Source organism: Mobula birostris, chromosome 31, assembly GCF_030028105.1.
Source record: "Mobula birostris isolate sMobBir1 chromosome 31, sMobBir1.hap1, whole genome shotgun sequence".
NCBI classification, from domain to species: domain Eukaryota; kingdom Metazoa; phylum Chordata; class Chondrichthyes; order Myliobatiformes; family Myliobatidae; genus Mobula; species Mobula birostris.
The window spans coordinates 37,029,466-37,048,398 of NC_092400.1; the positions used below are offsets into that span (position 1 = coordinate 37,029,466).

At 44.6% G+C, this 18,933-nt stretch overlaps 1 protein-coding gene across 3 annotated transcripts in view; it reads left to right on the forward strand.

Moving 5' to 3' along the window:
* Window positions 1–18,933, forward strand: part of LOC140190674 (unconventional myosin-XVIIIb-like) — a 462,061-nt gene that overhangs the window by 146,976 nt on the left and 296,152 nt on the right. For all 3 annotated transcript variants that reach the window (XM_072247443.1, XM_072247444.1, XM_072247445.1), the window contains 2 exons: window positions 2,879–2,945; window positions 7,810–7,922. In XM_072247443.1, the coding sequence (XP_072103544.1) occupies window positions 2,879–2,945; window positions 7,810–7,922 (180 nt within the window). The remainder of the gene's footprint in view (window positions 1–2,878; window positions 2,946–7,809; window positions 7,923–18,933) is intronic.

The following is an 18,933-nucleotide window of genomic DNA, read 5'->3' on the forward strand; positions in this document are numbered from 1 at the left end:
AATGGGGAGCTCCTCATTTACCATTCCTAGTTTTGAAGTCTTTATATCTTTCTCCACGGAAAAATCCAAGTAGAAATACTCATTTAAGGATGTTGTCCACCTCCTGTGGCTCCCTTTAGTCTTTGATGGGCACTATTCTATCTCTTTTTCCCTTAATGTACTTATAAAATCATTTTTGGACCTTCTCTGCCAAAGTTCACTCATGCTCTATTTTTGCTCTTCTTGAGTCCATTGCTGCATGTACTCCTCCAGGGATTTCCTGCAGCCTGTACCAGACCCATGGCTTCTCCTTTGGTCAGGATCACAATTAGGCTTATTCAGAAATCCGAGGTACAGGGGGACTTGGGAGTCCCAGTGCAGGATTTCTTAAAGAGTAACTTGCAGGTAGAGTCTTGTGGTGAGGAAGGCTCATTTCAAGAGGACTAGAATATAGAAGCAAGGCTGAGGCATTGATTAGACCACGCTTGGAGTACTGTGAGCAGTTTTGGACCCTATATCTAAGAAAGGATGTGCTGATGTTGGAAAGGGTCCAGATGAAGTTTATGAGATTGATCCCATGAAAAAAAGGGTTAATGTATGAGGAGAATTTAGATCATAAGACTCTATGAGTTAGGCCATTTGGCCCATGGAGTCTGCTCTGCCATTTCATTATGGCTGATCCAATTTTGCTTTCAGCCTCAATCTCCTGCCTTTACTCTCCCCCCGTCACCCCCGCCATATCCCTTCATGCTCTCACCAGTCAAAATTCTAGCAACCCCTGCCTCAAATATACATTCAAATTTCGCCTCCACACTGCCTGTGGCAAAGAATTCCAGATTCACTACTCTCTGGGTAAAGAAATGCCTCCTCATCTCCATACTAAAAGAACACCCCTTTATTCTGAGGCTCTTTAGAACAACATATATAGAACATAGAATGGTACAGCACAGTACAGGCCCTTCAGCCCACAATGTTGTGCTGACCCTTAAACCCTGCCTCCCATATAACCCCCCACCTTAAATTCCTCCATATACCTGTCGCGTAGTCTCTTAAACTTCACTAGTGTATCTGCCTCCACCACTGATTCAGGCAGTGCATTCCACGCACCAACCACTCTCTGAGTAAAAAACCTTCCTCTAATATCCCCCTTGAACTTCCCACCCCTTACCTTAAAGCCATGTCCTCTTGTATTGAGCAGTGGTGCCCTGGGGAAGAGGTGCTGGCTATCCACTCTATCTATTCCTCTTATTATCTTGTACACCTCTATCATGTCTCCTCTCATCCTCCTTCTCTCCAAAGAGTAAAGCCCTAGCTCCCTTAACCTCTGATCATATTCCATACTCTTTAAACCAGGCAGCATCCTGGTAAATCTTCTCTGTACCCTTTCCAATGCTTCCACATCCTTCCTGTAGTGAGGTGACCAGAACTGGACACAGTATTCCAAGTGTGGCCAAACCAGAGTTTGATAGAGCTGCATCATTACCTCGTGACTCTTAAACTCTATCCCTCGACTTATGAAAGTCTAACACCCATAAGCTTTCTTAACTACCCTATCCACCTGTGAGGCAACTTTCAGGGATCTATGGACATGTACCCCCAGATCCCTCTGCTCCTCTACACTACCAAGTATCCTGCCATTTACTTTATACTCTGCCTCTGGGTTTGTCCTTCCAAAGTGTACCACCTCACACTTCTCCGGGTTGAACTCCATTTGCCACTTCTCAGCCCACTTCTGCATCCTATCAATGTCTCTCTGCAATCTTCGACAATCCTCTACACTATCCACAACACCACCAACCTCTGGTCTTTGACATTCGCACCACAGGAAACGTCCTCTTCACATCCACTCTATCAAGGCTTTTCACCATTCGATAGGATTTGGTGAGATCACCTCCCACTCTTCTAAATTCCAGTGAACACGGGCCCACAGCCATCAAAAGCTCTTCATATGACAAGCCATTTAATCCTGGATCATTTTCGTGAACCTCCTTTGAATCTTCATCAGTTTCAGCACATCCTTTCTAAGATAAGGGTCCCAAAACTGCTCACAATACTCCAAACGCAGCCTCACCGGTGCTCTATAACATCTCAATGTTACATCCTTTAATGGCTCTGGGCCTGTACTCGCTGGAGAGGATGTTTTGGGTACAGCCTCAGATTAGAAAGACGTCCCTTTAGAACAGAGGCGAGGAGGAATTTCTTTAGCCGGATGGTGGTGAATTAATTACCGTAGATGGCTGTGGAGGCAAAGTCATTGGGTATATTTAAACTGAAGGTTTATAGATTCTTGATTAGTAAGAGTGTCAAAGGTTATGGGGAGAAGGAAGGGGAATCAGGTTGAGTGAGAAAGTAAATCAGTGATGATGAAATGCCACGATAGCGTAACGATTAGCGCAAGTCGGAATTCAGATTTAATTCTGGTGTCATCTGTAAAGAGTCTGTATGTCCTCCCCATGGAATGTGTGGGTTTCCTCCAGGTGCTCTGGTTTCCTCCCACAGTCCAAAGACGTACCAGTAGGTTAATTGCCATTGTAACTTGCCCTGTGATTAGGTTAAGATTGCTGGGCAGTGCAGCTCAAAGGGCCGGAAGGGCCTGTTCTGCACACTATCTCAATAAATAAATTGGCAGAGGAAACTGGATGGGCTGAATGGCCTCATTTCTGCTTCCATGTCTTTTATGATGTGAGATTTGTTTTGTGACTGCAGTATGATGCAAAGACATAAAGTTACTATGTATTACAAAACAAAGTTCCGCAATGTCCCTCATCCGAAGTTCTATACTCCTATCGGCCAGACACCCTTCACTACAACAGGGAAATGCAGACCTTACCCCCTCAACAATCTGTCTCTGTTCTATAGGGAAGATGTACATCAACTAATATCTGTTAATTTCTTTCAGGTACAAGAGGATGTTTGGTACGAGACTGACAAGGTCTGGTATGTTGAAAAGGAAGGCTTCACTTTAGGTAATTATATCTATTCTGAATTCTCTGATTAATTTGCAGATGCACTGACAGAGTCCACAGCAAGTTCTCAAAGTCACAAGTAGCTGGTTTTTGATCTAACAAGCTGGTTAGTTAATTCAGTTTATTTTGGAAAGGAAAGGTTAGTAAAGGGGAAGCGAGTCTCAGGAGCCCAGTCAATGTACAGACAAGTTAAGCAGATGGTTGAGAAGGCAAATATTATATTGGTCATCATGGCAAGAGAGATTGAGTACAAGGGTAGTTCTGCAGGAGCTTGGTGAGAACGCACCATGAGCACTATGTGCAGTTTTGGTTTCCTTATCTGAGGGGAGATGTTCTTACTATGGAGGGAATATAGCAGAACTTTGCCAGACTGATTCCAGGTTGGAAGACTGATGAATGAAGAGACCGGGAAAAATTGGCTTGTATTTTTCAGAGTTCAAAAAATGAAAGGTCACTCCAGTTAAACTTGAAAATTTATAAAATTGATGAAATTACAAAATTCTTATGGGACAGACAGTTTAAGGAAAGATGTTTGTCAAGATCCTTCATGGGAGGGTCCTGGAGAATTTTGAGATGCATAAGATTCAGGGTGAACTGGGGGTTGTATTCGGATTTGGCTTGCCTGCAGAAGATAGAGGGGAGTGGTCAATGGGTCTTATTCTGGTTGGAGGTTAGTGACTAATGGTGTTCTGCAGAGATCCGTACTCTGCTGTTTGTGATGTATATAAATGACCGGGATGAAAATACAGACAGTAAGTTTGCAGATAACATGCAGACTGGTGCAGTTGGGTATAGTGTAGAAAAGGGATCCCCAACCTTTTTTGCAACGTGGACCGATTTAATATTGACAATATTCTTGCAGACCGGCCTACCCGAGGGGTTATAGGGTTGCCAACGGACAAGAGTAGCAGTCAAATACGTTGTATTTACCCCGAGAAAGACTACAATGACCATGAAGCCTTGCGCGGGCACCAGTGCGCATGCGTGTACGTGCCTATTTTTTTCTGCAAATCGTTTTTGGCGATTCTGTTTGGGGGTGGTGTTAATCACGACTGGAATATAGGTGATAAGTGGCTAATACACTCAATTTCATTTCTAAAAGGGTTTATCTAACAAATTTAATATTAAACACACAGCGCATATTTTCCTCGCATGAATATAGTGATAAGTCAATTATCAGGGGAGGACAGGGGAGCTTGAAGTAAGTGTTGAACAAACTTCCAGCAGAAGTAGTAGAGGCAGGTTCGATATTATCATTTAAAGAAAAATTGGATAGGTATATGGACAGGAAAGGAATGGAGGGTTATGGGCTGAGTGCAGGTCGGAGGGACTAGGTGAGAGTAGTGTTCAGCACGGACTAGAAGGGCCGAGATGGCCTATTTCTGTGCTGTAATTGCTATATGGTTATATAAGTCACTTATAAGTCAATAGTATCATAACATTTTAAATAACGTTTGGATATTAAACACACAGCACATAATTTCCCCATGTGAACGTATAAAATCATTGTAACACACCAATATCGCTGAATCAGTGGGAGCCCTGGGCTTGTTTCTCTATAATAAGATGGTCCCATCGAGGGATGATGGGAGACAACAATACTCGAAGGGGGTTCCTTATGTCCAGTCTATTCGGCAGTTTAGTTTTCGTTGCATTCATTGCAGAGATATGTTGGAAACGGAAGCAATGTTCTCAGTGCTTTCGTGGCTATCTCGGGATATTTAGCCTTGACTTTGATCCAGAATACCGGCAGAGATGTTATGTCAAACATACTTTTCAGACCGCCGTCATTTGCAAGCTCAAGGAGTTGATCTCCCTCCCGCGCTGAGATGGATGACGCACGGGTAATGACCTCGCGTGCATTCAAGCTCAACAGTGCGTGACAGGGAATGAGGAAAGGTGCAGCTGACTCATATCGCCAAATCATATTGTTTCCTCGCGGCCCGGTAGCACATGCTTTGCGGCCCGGTACCGGTCCACGGCCCGGTGGTTGGGGACCGCTGGTGTAGAAGACTAGCAGAGAATATAATGGGATGTTGATCTCTGGAAGATATGGTCAGAGAAATAGCAGATGGAGTTTAACCCAGCTCAATGTGAAGTGCTGCCCTTTTGGTGCACTATTCATGGCAAGATGTTTAACAACATTGATGTGCTGAGGGATCAGAGTCCAAGTCCATAGCTCCTTGTGGCTATACAGGTTGACAGGTGGTAACGGCATATAGTATGATTGCCTTTATGTCATGAGCTAAGACTAAAAATCAGGAATTCATATTGCAGCTTCAAAACACTCCAATTAGGCCACATCTGAGTATTGCATTCAGTTCTGGTTACCACGTTACAGGAAGGAAGTCAAGGCTCTGGGGAGGGTGCAGAACAGGTTTACCAGGATGCTGGCTGAATTAGAAGGCATGTGAGATAACAAGAGGATCGACAAACATAGATTGTTTTCTCTGGAGCAATGGGTGTTGAAGAGAGGTTTATAAGATTATGAGAGAGGAAGAGATAGATAGACAGCTGGTATCCTTTCCCCAGGGTTGAAATGTCTAATGTCTGATGCCATACATTTAAGATGAGAGTGGTTAAGGTCAAAGGAGATGAGAGGATAAGTTTTTTACAGAGTGTGATGAGTGCCTGGAATGTGCTGTCAGCGGTGGTGGTGGAGTCAAATTCAACAGAGGTGTTATAGGAGGCTCTTAGATGTGCAGCAAATAGAGAGATATAGACATTGTGTGAGTAGAAGGGATTAGTTTAGTTAGGCATTTGATTACGAACTTAAATTGGCACAATATTGTGGGCCAGTTCTGGACTAGTACTCAGTTAGTACTGGCATCAAAGATTACAAGGAGAATGGGAAAATAAATCAACCATGATGGAATTGCGGAGCAGATTTGATGGGCTGAATGCTCCTAGGAGTTAATCTTATGGTCTAATGTTCTATGTTCTATTCTGGATATGAGGAAATCCAGATCCAGGTGTCACGGCCTAAACCCAGTTAATACGGAGATATGGAGAAGTGAATCCGAGGACGATTTTATTTAATGAGAGACACAGCACAGTAATGGGCTCGTCCGGCCCAGTAAGCCCACGCCACCCAATCACACCCGCGTGCCCAATTAAGCTACTAGCCCACACATCGCTGGAATGTGGGAGGAAACCCACGAGGTCATGGGGAGGATGTACCAACTCCGAAAAGACTGTGGCAGAACTGAGCACAGGTTGTCCACGCTGTAACAGTGCTACCATGACGGCCAAAGCAGATGAGGCCAAATCGTTAAATAAATTCAAGAGGGAGTCAGATACAGTTCTAATTGCCAAACAGATAGAGACGGCGGTGGGGTGGGTGGCGGGGGAGAAGGTGGGAACGGGGCGCTGAACTTGTGATCAGCTATGGTCATGTTGAATGGTGGAACAGGCCCAAAAAGATTCAATATCTGATCCTATTGATAATTTCATGTTTCTATGTAATGGATCGAGTCAGAAATGAATGAGCAATTAGTCAATGATGAGAGGGAAAATTCGTGGATCTATTGACCGTTCTGGCTTATTTTCTTCGGATGAGGCAAGAAGCCACTGATCTGTATATCAGCTTGTGGAGCTCTTCATTAAAATGACCCAGCGTTCTAACCCCTCCCCCTCCGCTATTTCTCATTCCCTTTATCTCTCTAAGACCCTTTGATGTGCTGTCATCTCTCACCGCTGCCGCTGCTGCCTTAGTTAAATCCTGCTTCAGCCTGGATTCCTTCCTCTGAGACACACACCGAGTTGACAGCTGATGAAGGGTCTCTGCCCGAAATATCGACTATTCATCTCCCTGCCTGACTTGCTAAGTTCCTCCAGCAGTTTCGTGTGTGCTCATCTGGATTTCCAGCGTCTACAGAATCCCCTGTTTCCTCTGAAACACTTCTGCAAGCATGGATAGCATCGGGAGTATTACCATTCATTGTTCCTGCACCTTTACTGTGGTTAATCTGATTCAGACCTATTTATATATACATGGAAAGTACAGTGGAATGTGTTGTTTGCATTAACAACCAACACATCTGGGGATGTGCTGTAGGCACCATTTGTCGCCACACTTTCCAGTGCATACCCACAATGCTTTGCACTGTTCCCATCAGCCCATGCTCCTTCATTGCCTTTTCTCCTGACTGCAACTCTGGCCTTCCAAGGTACCAATCCAACTCTCCCAACACCGCCAGTGCAGGATAAAGCAATAGTGTATAGCAGCAGAATTAGGCCACTTGGCTCATTGAGCCCGATCTGCCATTTAATCATGGCTTATCCATTTTACCTATCGACCCTGTCGTCCTGCCTTCCCATCAGAATTTTTGATGCTCTTACTAATTAAGAACATGTCATCCTTTGCTTTAAAAACACCCAATGACTTGGCCTCCACACTGGCCTGTGGCAATGAACTCCAGAGATTCACCACTCGCTAGCTAAAGAAATTCCTCCCCATCTCCATTCTAAAGGGACATCCCTCTATTCTAAGGCTGTGCTGTCTCATCCTAAACTTCCCCAGCATAGGAAACATCACAACCACTCTATTTAGGCCTTTCAATATTCAGTAATTATTTAACAAGATCTCCAATCATTCTTTTAAACTCCAGTGAGTACAGGCCCAGAGCCATCAAATACTCCACATAATCTCCTGGATATGCTCTTTCTCCTCCTCATCTTCCCTTCCCTGAAAGGTCCCTGTCCACCCACCCTCTCCTGTACTGTTCCATTTGACGGCAGCTCCCAGTAACTCTCCCTCTGCATCTGCTCCCAATCCCTGCTCTCCATTGTCCCTCTCAGTACAGCTGATGTAAGAATGCTCTAGGTGATACTCCTGACTGAAATAACTTTCTTCTGTTCTTAGCTACAGTGCTCAAACCAGATGTCGGAACGCCGGAGCTTCCAGAGGGACAAGTCCGAATCCGTATTGAAAGTGACAACCGGATCCTGGACACAGATGAAGAACTCATCCATAAAGTAAGCATCCTGTTAAATCCCTGTGAGTAATTGTGATCTCCTCTGCAGTGGATGGGTGAACTGCTTCGTGGAGCACCTGTGTTCACTCTGTACGAGTGAGCCCGAGCTTCCTGATGCCTGTCACTTTAATTCCCCTTTCCACCCCTACTCTGACCATTCTGTCAGTGACTGTTACAAAGCCAGTTTGAGGGACATCACCCCAAGTTGCAGCTTTCTAGACTCAATACAAGTTTCATCGTCTTTCCCTGTCTGCAGCAGAACTGGCCTTTGCACAATCAGGATCAGGCTTGTTGTCATTAAATTTTCGGTTAAATGGTAGCAGTACAGTGCAGTCATAAGTTATAATTGAAATAAATAAATAATTCACAAGAGGAAACGTGAGGATGGACATTTTAAAGGTCTGAGAGTGGGGGGTGGGGAGGAGACTGTTCCCAAAGTATTGCCTTTGGACCTTCAGGCTCCTGCACCTCCTTCCTGATAGTGGCAATGAGAAGACGGCATGTCCTGGGGGACGGGGGTCCTTAATGATAAATGCCTCCTTTTCGTGGCATCACCTTTAGAAGATGTCCTCGATGTTGGGGAGGTTAGTGTCCATGAGGGAGTTTGCAAACCTTTGCAGCTTTTTTCCGACCCCGTTAGATACTGCTCCATACCAGACAGTGATGCAGCCAGTCAGAATGCTCTCCACAGTACATCTATAGAAATTCACTAGAGTCTTTGGTGACATTTCAAACCTCCTCAGACTCCTCCGTAGTGTAACACTTCACTCTGCGCTCTTATTTTATTTTGTGTCACCTCATGCACTGCTGTAATTAATTGATGTGTATGGACCGTGCGCAAGACAGGTATGCTGGTATTTGCGACAATGAACCAACTTACCAGTTTACCCCAGCCCAGCAACTGGAACTGGAGACCACCCACAGTGAAAGCAATGAGAAAGGGGCCGATTCCTGGGTACCTTTAGCAACCTTTTATCCGGGATGTGAAGCCATTCTATGCCAAAGCATTTCACTTCAACAATTTTCACACAGATGGTAAAGCTTTAAATAGCTGCCTAGCTGGCCAGAGTGAACTTGCCATATAATATCTGGAGTGTGCTCCTGTGTACTCTTGGATAGCCTTGAGTTTCAACTTAGTGAAAAAATTACACAATGAACTATGATGCAAAATATTAATTGAGGGCATTTAACATCACATGTTCATTTAAATGTGATTATGGTTTTAGAGTCACAAAGCCTGTAATAGGCCCTTCAACACACTGAGTCATCCCTCAACATTCTTTTTACCTTTACATTCTCCCGAAAATCTCATCAATGACCCCTACCCCCAAGATTCTCACCACTCAACTACACTCTGAGGGAAATTCAGCCAAGTCACTGCGGTTTGGAATCGCTATTTAGAATATGTGGAAACACTGGTGGGCTTCTCCCAACATGCCCATGGGAGTGTTGGCTGTTAACACAAGCGATACAATTTTATTTATTTATTTAAATTAGCGATACAGCGCAGAGTCGGCCGCTGCAGCAACCTCCAGCAAACCTGATTAACGTTAACCTAATCACAAGACAATTTACAACGAGCAGTTAGCCTAGCTAGCATTTCTTTAGAGTGTGGGAGGAAAGCAGAGGTCTCGGAGGAAACCTTCCTATTCAGTGGGGTGGACGTACAGAGACTCCTTACAGAACGGTGCCAGAATTGAACTCCAAATTCCGGGTGCCCCAGGCTGTAAAAACATTGTCCTAACCACCATGCTACCGTGGAGCCCAACGCCATTCGATCTTCTGTTCCTGAGTCCAAGCTTCATAATGTACAAATTTTCTGACAGAGTGAACTATAGCATTCGGATGTGCGTGTAATGGAAGGTGGACGTTAACATTTTGTGCCCCCAGACCTCTTAATCATTTTTTCTGCTCTCCCCAGCACTCCCCGCATTTACTGAATGTTTCAATGTACACTCGATAAATAAATCTGAATCTGAATCTGTCAACTGTGCCACATACTGTTTCTATGTATATGTGAGTATATACAAACGTGTACATACCCGTATGCACCATGTGTCCTTACACAGAACATAGAATAGTACGGCACAGTACAGGCCCTTCGGCCCACAATGTTGTGCCGACCCTCAAACCCTGCCTCCCATATAATCCCCCACCTTAAATTCCTCTATATACCTGTCTAGTAGTCTCTTAAACTTCACTAGTGTATCTGCCTCCACCACTGACTCAGGCAGTGCATTCCACACACCAACCACTCTCTGAGTAAAAAACCTTCCTGTAACATTCCCCTTGAACTTCCCACCCCTTACCTTAAAGCCATGTCCTCTTGTACTGAGCAGTGGTGCCCTGGGGAAGAGGTGCTGGCTATCCACTCTATCTAGTCCTCTTAATATCTTGTACACCTCTATCATGTGTCCTCTCATCCTCCTTCTCTCCAAAGAGTAAAGCCCTAGCTCCCTTAATCTCTGATCATAATGCATACTTTCTAAACCAGGTAGCATCCTGGTAAATCTCCTCTGTACCCTTTACAAACTATACATACATTATCCTTGTGTGTATATGTACATATATTTTTTATGTGTGTACATACACCATGTAACCTTATATGTGTGTACAGATTATGCGTGTAGGTACCGCGTATGTGTATGCGTGTACAGATTATGCGTGTAGGTACCACGTATGTGTATGCGTGTACAAATTATGCGTGTAGGTACCACATATGTGTGTGTGTGTGTGTACAGATTATGCGTGCAGGTACCATGTATGTAACCTCCGCTGCCTTGTGGCCATACCCACCCATGGGAAAGGCTTCGGGAGTAAATCCCGAGGAAGAAATCCGGAGCCGGGGTCTCTAAGGCAGTTTGACGTTGTTTACAACTTCACTCTGGCAACCTCTGTGACGACACTGGTTCCAAGCTGTATTGGCACTTGCCCTTCCCTTGGACTACATCAGTGATGTGGAGAGGGTGAACACACTGCATGGACAACAGCCGGTTCCTCAAATCTTCCTGCCCAGGCTTGCACCCTGGAGAGGACACAGTCCACCAGAGGCGCAAACCCATGATCCCCTGGGAGCGACGGCTGTCTACTAATAAAAACACAAAATAATTGATTGCAGAAGTATTCACTCTCCCCACCCCACCCTTTAATATAACCCTTTAAAACCAATCGGTTTTAGGTCACACAATGAGTTTAAATGGAGATCGCCTGCGTGCAGTCAAAGTGTTTCAATTAATTGTAGTAAAATACACCTGTATCTGGAAGGTCGAACTGCTGACTTTAGGTTGCGTGATTTAATGAAATCCAAAGATCCTGATATGCCTGAGAGTCTGTTGGTTCATCAGTATGTTAAGGAAAATTATTGTGACTGTTACGTACCCCGTAACTGGGTTGCCAAACCAGCAGAAATGGACCACTCAGTTGGAGTCTGGATTACTAGAACTAAGAAAGTTTTATTAAAGAAACAAGCAACACAGTAATCGAAAGGATAATAAATGCAACAGTTCAGCAATGATAAACACACATGTGCACAGAATTAAGATAACAGCATCAATCAAGCTCTATCGTTGTCTAGGGGTAAATGACCAAATTTCAAAGTGACACAAAAGTTCAGTCCAATTTAGTTCAGTTTGCAGTAATCGTTGCCGTGGCGATGGACAACGTGGGGGGAGAGAGAGAGAGAGAACGGGAACGACTGATCATTCAGACACGGCTTCCACTCACAGACCGGCGATATGGCTCACAAGCAGCTTTCGGGCAGGTCCTTGGTGATGTCACCTGAGGTCACCGACTGTGACCCCTCCTCCAGATGCAGTCGATCCTCTGCAGTGAACCCGGCACCCAAGCAAGGGCGGACACACACCGGGTTCCCGCTGATCGTACCTTTCCACCCTGTGCGTTGTCCGGTACTTCCCACCGACTCGTGAGAGGCGCACCGCTTCCAGGGTCTCGTTACCTCGGGTGTCGTGTGTCCCGCCTTAGCGAAACTGTCCCTTTTTATCCCCCTGCTGGGGTATCGCTTGTCCATCACTTCAAACAGTTCAGGGTTCAAAGGGGGAGCCGCTCTAGACAACTCTCTCTCCCGTCCCTTCATTACACATCTCCCAAATGCTGCTCCATTGTCTTCCTTATCTCTCTCTCTCCTGAAGACAGGTGGCAGACCAACTGCTGATCACACAGGACAGCTAACATCTTATCTGTGTGTATTCTCGTCACATGACATATTAACCATTTTTACTGATGGATCAAAAGATAATTTAACAGGGAATGTCAGCATGGCTGTTTTTGTGCCTGAATTACAGGTAACGATAAGGAAACATCTTACTAACTATTTATCAGTACACACTGCAGATCCGGTTTCCATCATTTTGGGTTTACAGTGGGTGGAGGAAATCTGTCCTTGCAAGGTTATAATTTGTTCAGATTCTTTTTCGGTTTTGACTAGTTTTAAAACAGGTCATTTTAGCAGTAGGTCAGACTTACTGCTGGAAACTCTTCAAACTTTATTTCATATTCAAAGTATGGGTCCACATGTCTTCTTCTTATGGGCCCTGCACATAGAGGTATTGAGGGGAATGAGCGGGTTAATTGTTTGGCCTAAAAAGCTGTTAAAAGTTGATCTGTGGATATAGACCTTCCTCTTAGCAAATCAGAAGCTAAGGGGTTGGTGGGGCTAAGAATTAGGAAGTTATGGCAAGACCTGTGGGTTAATAATAGGCATAAGGGGAGACACCTTTACAGAAAACATAAAACTGTTGGATTGATGGGAGAAGGGGGTAAGACAAGAAGGGAAGGAATTGTATTGACTCGACTTAGAATTGGGAATACTCTGCTTAATTATTCCTTGTATCTTGTTGAAAACACCACTCTGGGATGTGTAGGTGTGGCCATCATTATGAAACAGTTGAACCCATTCTTTTATAATGTGAAGCGTATAAGGTTAAAAGAAAGCAAACACAGACTGCACTACTAACTTTGGGGATTGACAGTTTCCATTATAAAACTTTCAGTTATGAAAGTGACTTCAATTTAATTCACAATATTGTTTTTATTATTTACAATCTATAGGGCATTTTGAGGTAATTTAGTTTTCATTTGATAAAGAACTAGTAGGGGTTTTATTTCCAATTCTCTACACCACACTCCAGTCCAGTTAGTGGTGGTAATGCACCTTTAAGTTCAACTGCCAACTGCCATTGAACATCAGAAGAAGAATTAGGTCCAACTGCTGGTGAGTCAGTATCCGAGCAAAAACTACACCATGAACACTCCAAGCAACTCTGTGAAAAGGTTATTGAAAAACACAAGACAGGAGATGGATACAAGAACATTCCAAGTCACTGAATATCCCCTGGAGAACAGTTAAGTCAACCATCAAGAAATGGAAAGAATATGGCACAGCTGTAAAGGTGCCCAGAGCAGGCTGTCCTCAAAAACTGAGAGACCGTGCAATAAGGAGACTAGTGAGGGAGGGCATCAAGATACCTGTGACAACTCTGGAGGAGTTACAGGCTTCTGTGGCTTAGATGGGAGAGACTGCACAAACAACTCCAAGGCGTTCTACAAGTATGTGAAGAGCAAGAGGATAAGACATGAAAGAATAGGACCTATCAGGTGTGACAGTGGAAAAGTGTGTATGGAACCGGAGGAAATAGCAGAGCTACTTAACGAATACTTTACTTCAGTATTCACTGTGGAAAAGGATATTGGTGATTGTAGTAATGACTTGCAGCGGACAGAAAAGCTTGAGCATGTAGGTATTAAGAAAGAGGATGTGCTGGAGCTTTTGGAAATCATCAAGTTGGATAAGTCACTGGGACCGGATGAGATGTACCCCAGGCTGCTGTGGGAAGCGAGGGAGGAGATCGCTGAGCCTCTGGCGATGATTTATGAGAGGCAGGATTTATGAACATTTGGAGAGGTATAATATGATTAGGAACAGTCAGTATGGCTTTGTCAAGGGCAGGTCTTGCCTTATGAAACTGATTGAATTTTTTGAGGATGTGACTAAGCACACTGAAGAAAGTAGAGCAGTAGATGTAGTGTATATGGATTTCAGCAAGGCATTTGATAAGGTAGCCCATGCGAGGCTTATTGAGAAAGTAAGGATGCATGGGATCTAAGGGGACATTGCTATGTGGATCCAGAAATGGCTTGCCCACGGAAGGCAAAGAGCAGTTGTAGACGGGTCATATTCTGCATGGAGGTTAGTCACCAGTGGAGTGCCTCAAGGATCTGTTCTGGGACCCTTACTCTTCATGATTTTTATAAATGACCTGGATGAGGAAGTGGAGGGAAGGGTTAGTAAGTTTGCTGATGACACAAAGGTTGTGGATAGTGTGGAGGGCTGTCAGATGTTACAGCGCGACCTTGATAGGTTGCAAAACTGGGCTGAGAAGTGGCAGATGGAGTTTCATCCAGATAAGTGTGAAGTGGTTCATTTTGGTAGGTCAAGTATGATGGCGAAATATAGTATTAATGGTAAGATTCTTGGCGGTGTGGAGGATCAGAGAGATCTTGGGGTCCGAGTCCATAGGACGCTCAAAGCAGCTGCGCGGGTTGACTCTATGGTTAAGAAGGCACACAGTGCATTGGTCTTCATCAATCGTGGGATTGCATTTAGGAGTCGAGAGGTAATGTTGCAGCTACATAGGACCCTGGTCAGACCCCACTAGAGTACTGTGCTCAGTTCTGGTCGCCACACTACAGGAAGGATGTGGAAACCATAGAAAGGGTGCAGAGGAGATTTACAAGGATGTTGCCTGGATTGGAGAGCATGCCTTATGAGAATAGGTTGAGTGAACTCGGCCTTTTCTCCTTGGAGCGAAGGAAGATGAGAGATGACCTGATAGAGGTGTATAAGATGATGAGAGGCATTGATCATGTGGATAGTCAGAGGCTTTTTCTCAGGGCTGAAATGGTTGCCACAAGAGGACACAGGTTTAAGGTGCTGGGGAGGAGGTACAGAGGAGATGTCAGGAATAAATTTTTTAATCAGAGAGTGGTGAGTGTGTGGAATGGGCTGCCGGCAATGGTGGAGGCGGATACGATAGGGTCTTTTAAGAGACTTTTGGATAAGTACATGGAGCTTAGAAAAATAGAGGGCTAGAGGTAAACCTTGTAATTTCTAAGGTAGGAGCATGTTCGGCACAACTTTGTGGGCCGAAGGACCTGTATTGTGCTGTAGGTTTTCTATGTTTCTATGTTTCTAAAATCCTGGAGTAACTCAGCAGGCCAGGCAGCATCGATGGAAAAGAATATTGTCAACCCTTTGGCTGTTTCAGCACAAAACATCAGCAATACTCTTTTCTTTTGAAGCTGCCTGGCCTGCTGAGTTCCTCCAGGATTTTGCGTGTATTGCTTGGATTTCCAGCATCTGCAGATTTTCTCTTGTCTGTGCATACAACTGTTACCTGGGTGCTTCACAAGTCTCAACTTTATGGGAGAGTGGCAAAGAGAAAGCCACTGTTGAAAAAAAACTCACATGAAATCTCAACCAGAGTTTGCCAGAAGGCATGTGGGAGACTCTGAAGTCAGCTGCAAGAAGGTTCTATGGTCTGACAAAACTAAAATCGAGCTTTTTGGCTATCGGACTAAACGCTATGTTTGCCGTAAACACTGCACATCATCAAAAACGCACCATCCTTATTGTGAAGCATGGTGGTGGCTGCATCATGCTGTGGAGACGCTTCACTGCAGCAGGCCCCGGAAGGCTTGTGATGGTAGAGGGTAAAATGAATGCAGCAAAATACAGGGAAATCCTGGAGCAGAACCTGATGCTGCCTGCAAGAGAACTGTAACTTGGGCGAAGATTTGTTTTCCATCAAGACAATGACGCCGAGCATAAAGCCAAAGCTACACAGGAGTGGCTTAAAAATGCAAAGTTAATGCCCTGGAGTGGTCGAGTCAGAGTCCAGACCTCAATCCAATTGAGAATTTGTGGCTGAACTAGAAAACGGCTGTTCAGTCATGATCCCCATGCAATCTGACAGAGCTTGAGCAGTTTTGTAAAAAGAATGGGGAAAAATTGCACTGTTCAAATGTGCAACACTCACAACACGCTGGAGGAACTCAGCAGGTCGGGCAGCATCCATGGAAGCGATGAGTTGACGTTTCAGGCCGGAGCCCTCGTCAGGACTGAAGAGGGAAGGAGCAGAGGCCCTTTAAAGAATGTGGGGGAGGGTGAGAAGGAGAAGGCTGGTAGGTTCCAGGTGAATAACCAGTAAGGGGAAAGATAAAGGGGTGGGGGCGGGGAAGTGGGGAGGTGACAGGCAGGAAAGGTGAAGAAGGAATAGGGGAAAGCACAATGGGTAGTAGAAGGAGGTGGAACCATGAGGGAGGTGATAGGCAGCTGGGGGAGGGGGCAGAGTGAAATAGGGATAGAGGAAGGGAGGCGGAGGGAATTACCGGAAATTGGAGAATTCTATGCTCATACCGAGGGGCTGGAGACTACCTAGACGGTATATGAGGTTCAAATGTGCAAAGCTGCTAGAGACCTACCCACACAGACTCAAGGCTGTAATTGCTGCCAATGGTGCATCTACTAAAGTCTGACTTGAAGGGGGCGAATACTTATGCAATCAATTATTTTGTGTTTTATATTTGTAATTAATTTAGATCACTCGGTGGAGACTTTGACATAAAAGAGTCTTTTTCTTTTGATCGGTGCCAAAAAGCCAAATTAAATCCGCTGTGATTCAATGTTGTAAAACATAAAACATGAAAACTTCCGGGGGGGGGGGGGGGCGCGGCGGCGGTGCTGAATACTTTTTATAGGCACTGCATATCAGTAACATGAGATTCCAGAAAGCAAATTAAGATGTGCATAAGGAATACACACACTCACACACTCACACACACAATCAATGCACAGTAAATTGTAAAGATTCTGCCTGTCCTATTTCACACTGTCTGCTCTCTGTCTAAGCTACTGGTTAACGTCGATACAGCGCAGGAATATGCCTTTCAATGGTGAAAGTAGAATTGAGGCTCTTGAGTTAATGGAATTTCACTCTACCATCAACATTCTCCACATTTCCAACAACCTGACCTTGAAATGATCATCATAAACAGAAGCGACTCTGCAGGTGTTGGAAATCTTGAGCAACCCACACAAAATGCTGGAAGAACTTGGTGAGTCAGGCGGCATCTACAGAGAGGAATAAACAGTCAATGTCTCTGCCTGAAACATCAACTGTTTATTCCCCTGCATAGGTGCTGCCTGACCTGCTGAGTTCCTCCAGCATTTTGTGTGTTGTAACAATAATCATTGCCTTGAGTGGTGAGAGTCTGCAGCTCTGAGCGCCATCTTGTGGCAAGTGAGCAGCACCTCATCACGATACCTTTAACCTGGGTCATGTTCAAGTTCAATTGTCAATCAATCACACACGAATACAGACTAATGAAACAGTATTACTCCAGGGCCAAGTTGCAACACAGATTATCAACTGTCATATATACCGCAAGGCACATGTATTACATATAAGATCAGAATCTGAATCAGATTTAATATCACTGGCATATGTCGTGAAATTTGTTAACTTTACAGCAGCTGTACAATGAAATACGTGATAAATATAGAGAAGAAACTGAGTTACATTAAGTATATATTATGTCTATTAAATAGTTCAGTTGAAATAAATAGTGCAAAGTAACAGAAATGAAAAAGTAGTGAGGTAGTGTTCATGGGTTCCATGTTCATTTAGAGATTGGATGGCGGGGGGAAGAAGCTGTTTCTGGATCGCTGAACGTGTGCCTTCAGGCTTCTGTACCTCCTTCCTGATGGCATGTCCTGGGTGCTGGGGGTCCTTAATGATGGACCGTTCTTTGAAGATGTCTTGGATACTACGGAGGCTGGTACCCATGATAGATAACAAGTAATCATACAGTCACACACACAAAAAAAGATATATAGCCCCAGTCCATGAGTGACATATCCTGTAAATTGATGGTGATGGGTGTTATCGGCAAGAACAAGCAGTTATCACCAGTCAGCAGACAAACATATGCTTGCATGCACACAATCCAGCTTGTCATTCTATCGATCAAACACTGGAGGGCAGCACCAACAGGCGGGGCCAAGCCAGCATAGACGCTGCGCTACAACACCTCCGGCATCTCCTCTCCTGGACTGCTGCAACAGGCAACCCCACAGCTTGAGGCCTAGAACTTGCTCCAGCCTAAATCACGTAGCTCCCAGGCCATCTGTCTCATCAAAAACAAGGGAAATGGCACTTTACATTATCAGTGTCCAAGAGGGTCTTCCGATTGCAAGAGAAACATCCAAGAGAATCACTCGCTGTTAGACTGCACACCGCCTTTGCACATTGACTCTGATGTTCACCTGTAGCCGGCAGTAACCAAGTTCAGCTCCTCCGCCAACGAGCAGCTGGCTGATGAGTAACCCTGCAATACCTGTAGTTCCTAAAGTTCAGCATTGTCTTCTCTTGCAATTGTAACAAACACCTTTGGTGTGCCCCAGGGAGGCCAACTCTGAGTACGCTGCCATCTTACCAGAAGTTTAGAATCAGATACAGGTGTATAATTAATCGCTTGTACGACATGAAATTTGTTTTGCTGCAGCAGTACTGTGCAAGGATATAAAAACTGCAATATATTACAAAATAAATTAGTGCAGGACAAAAAATGAATAATGAGGTAATGAAAAATGTGTTCATGGACCATTCAGAAATCTGATAGTGGAGGGGAAGAAAAGTTCCCAAAATATCGAGTATCTTTAGGATCCTGTTCCACCTCCCCCAAGAGTAGTAATGAGAAGAGGAAATTTTTCTGGATGGTGAGGGTCCTTTTTTTGCTGGAAGCCGCCTTCTTGAAGCATTGTCTCTTCGCTGGTGGGGAGGGTTGGGCCCATGATGGAGCGGGCTGAGTCTGCAACATCGTGTGATCCTGTGCATTTGAGACTTGATACCAGGCTACAATGCACCAATTACAATGCTCCCCACTGTTCACCTATAGAAATGTGCAAGAGTTTCTGTTGGTGCTCCAACTCTCCC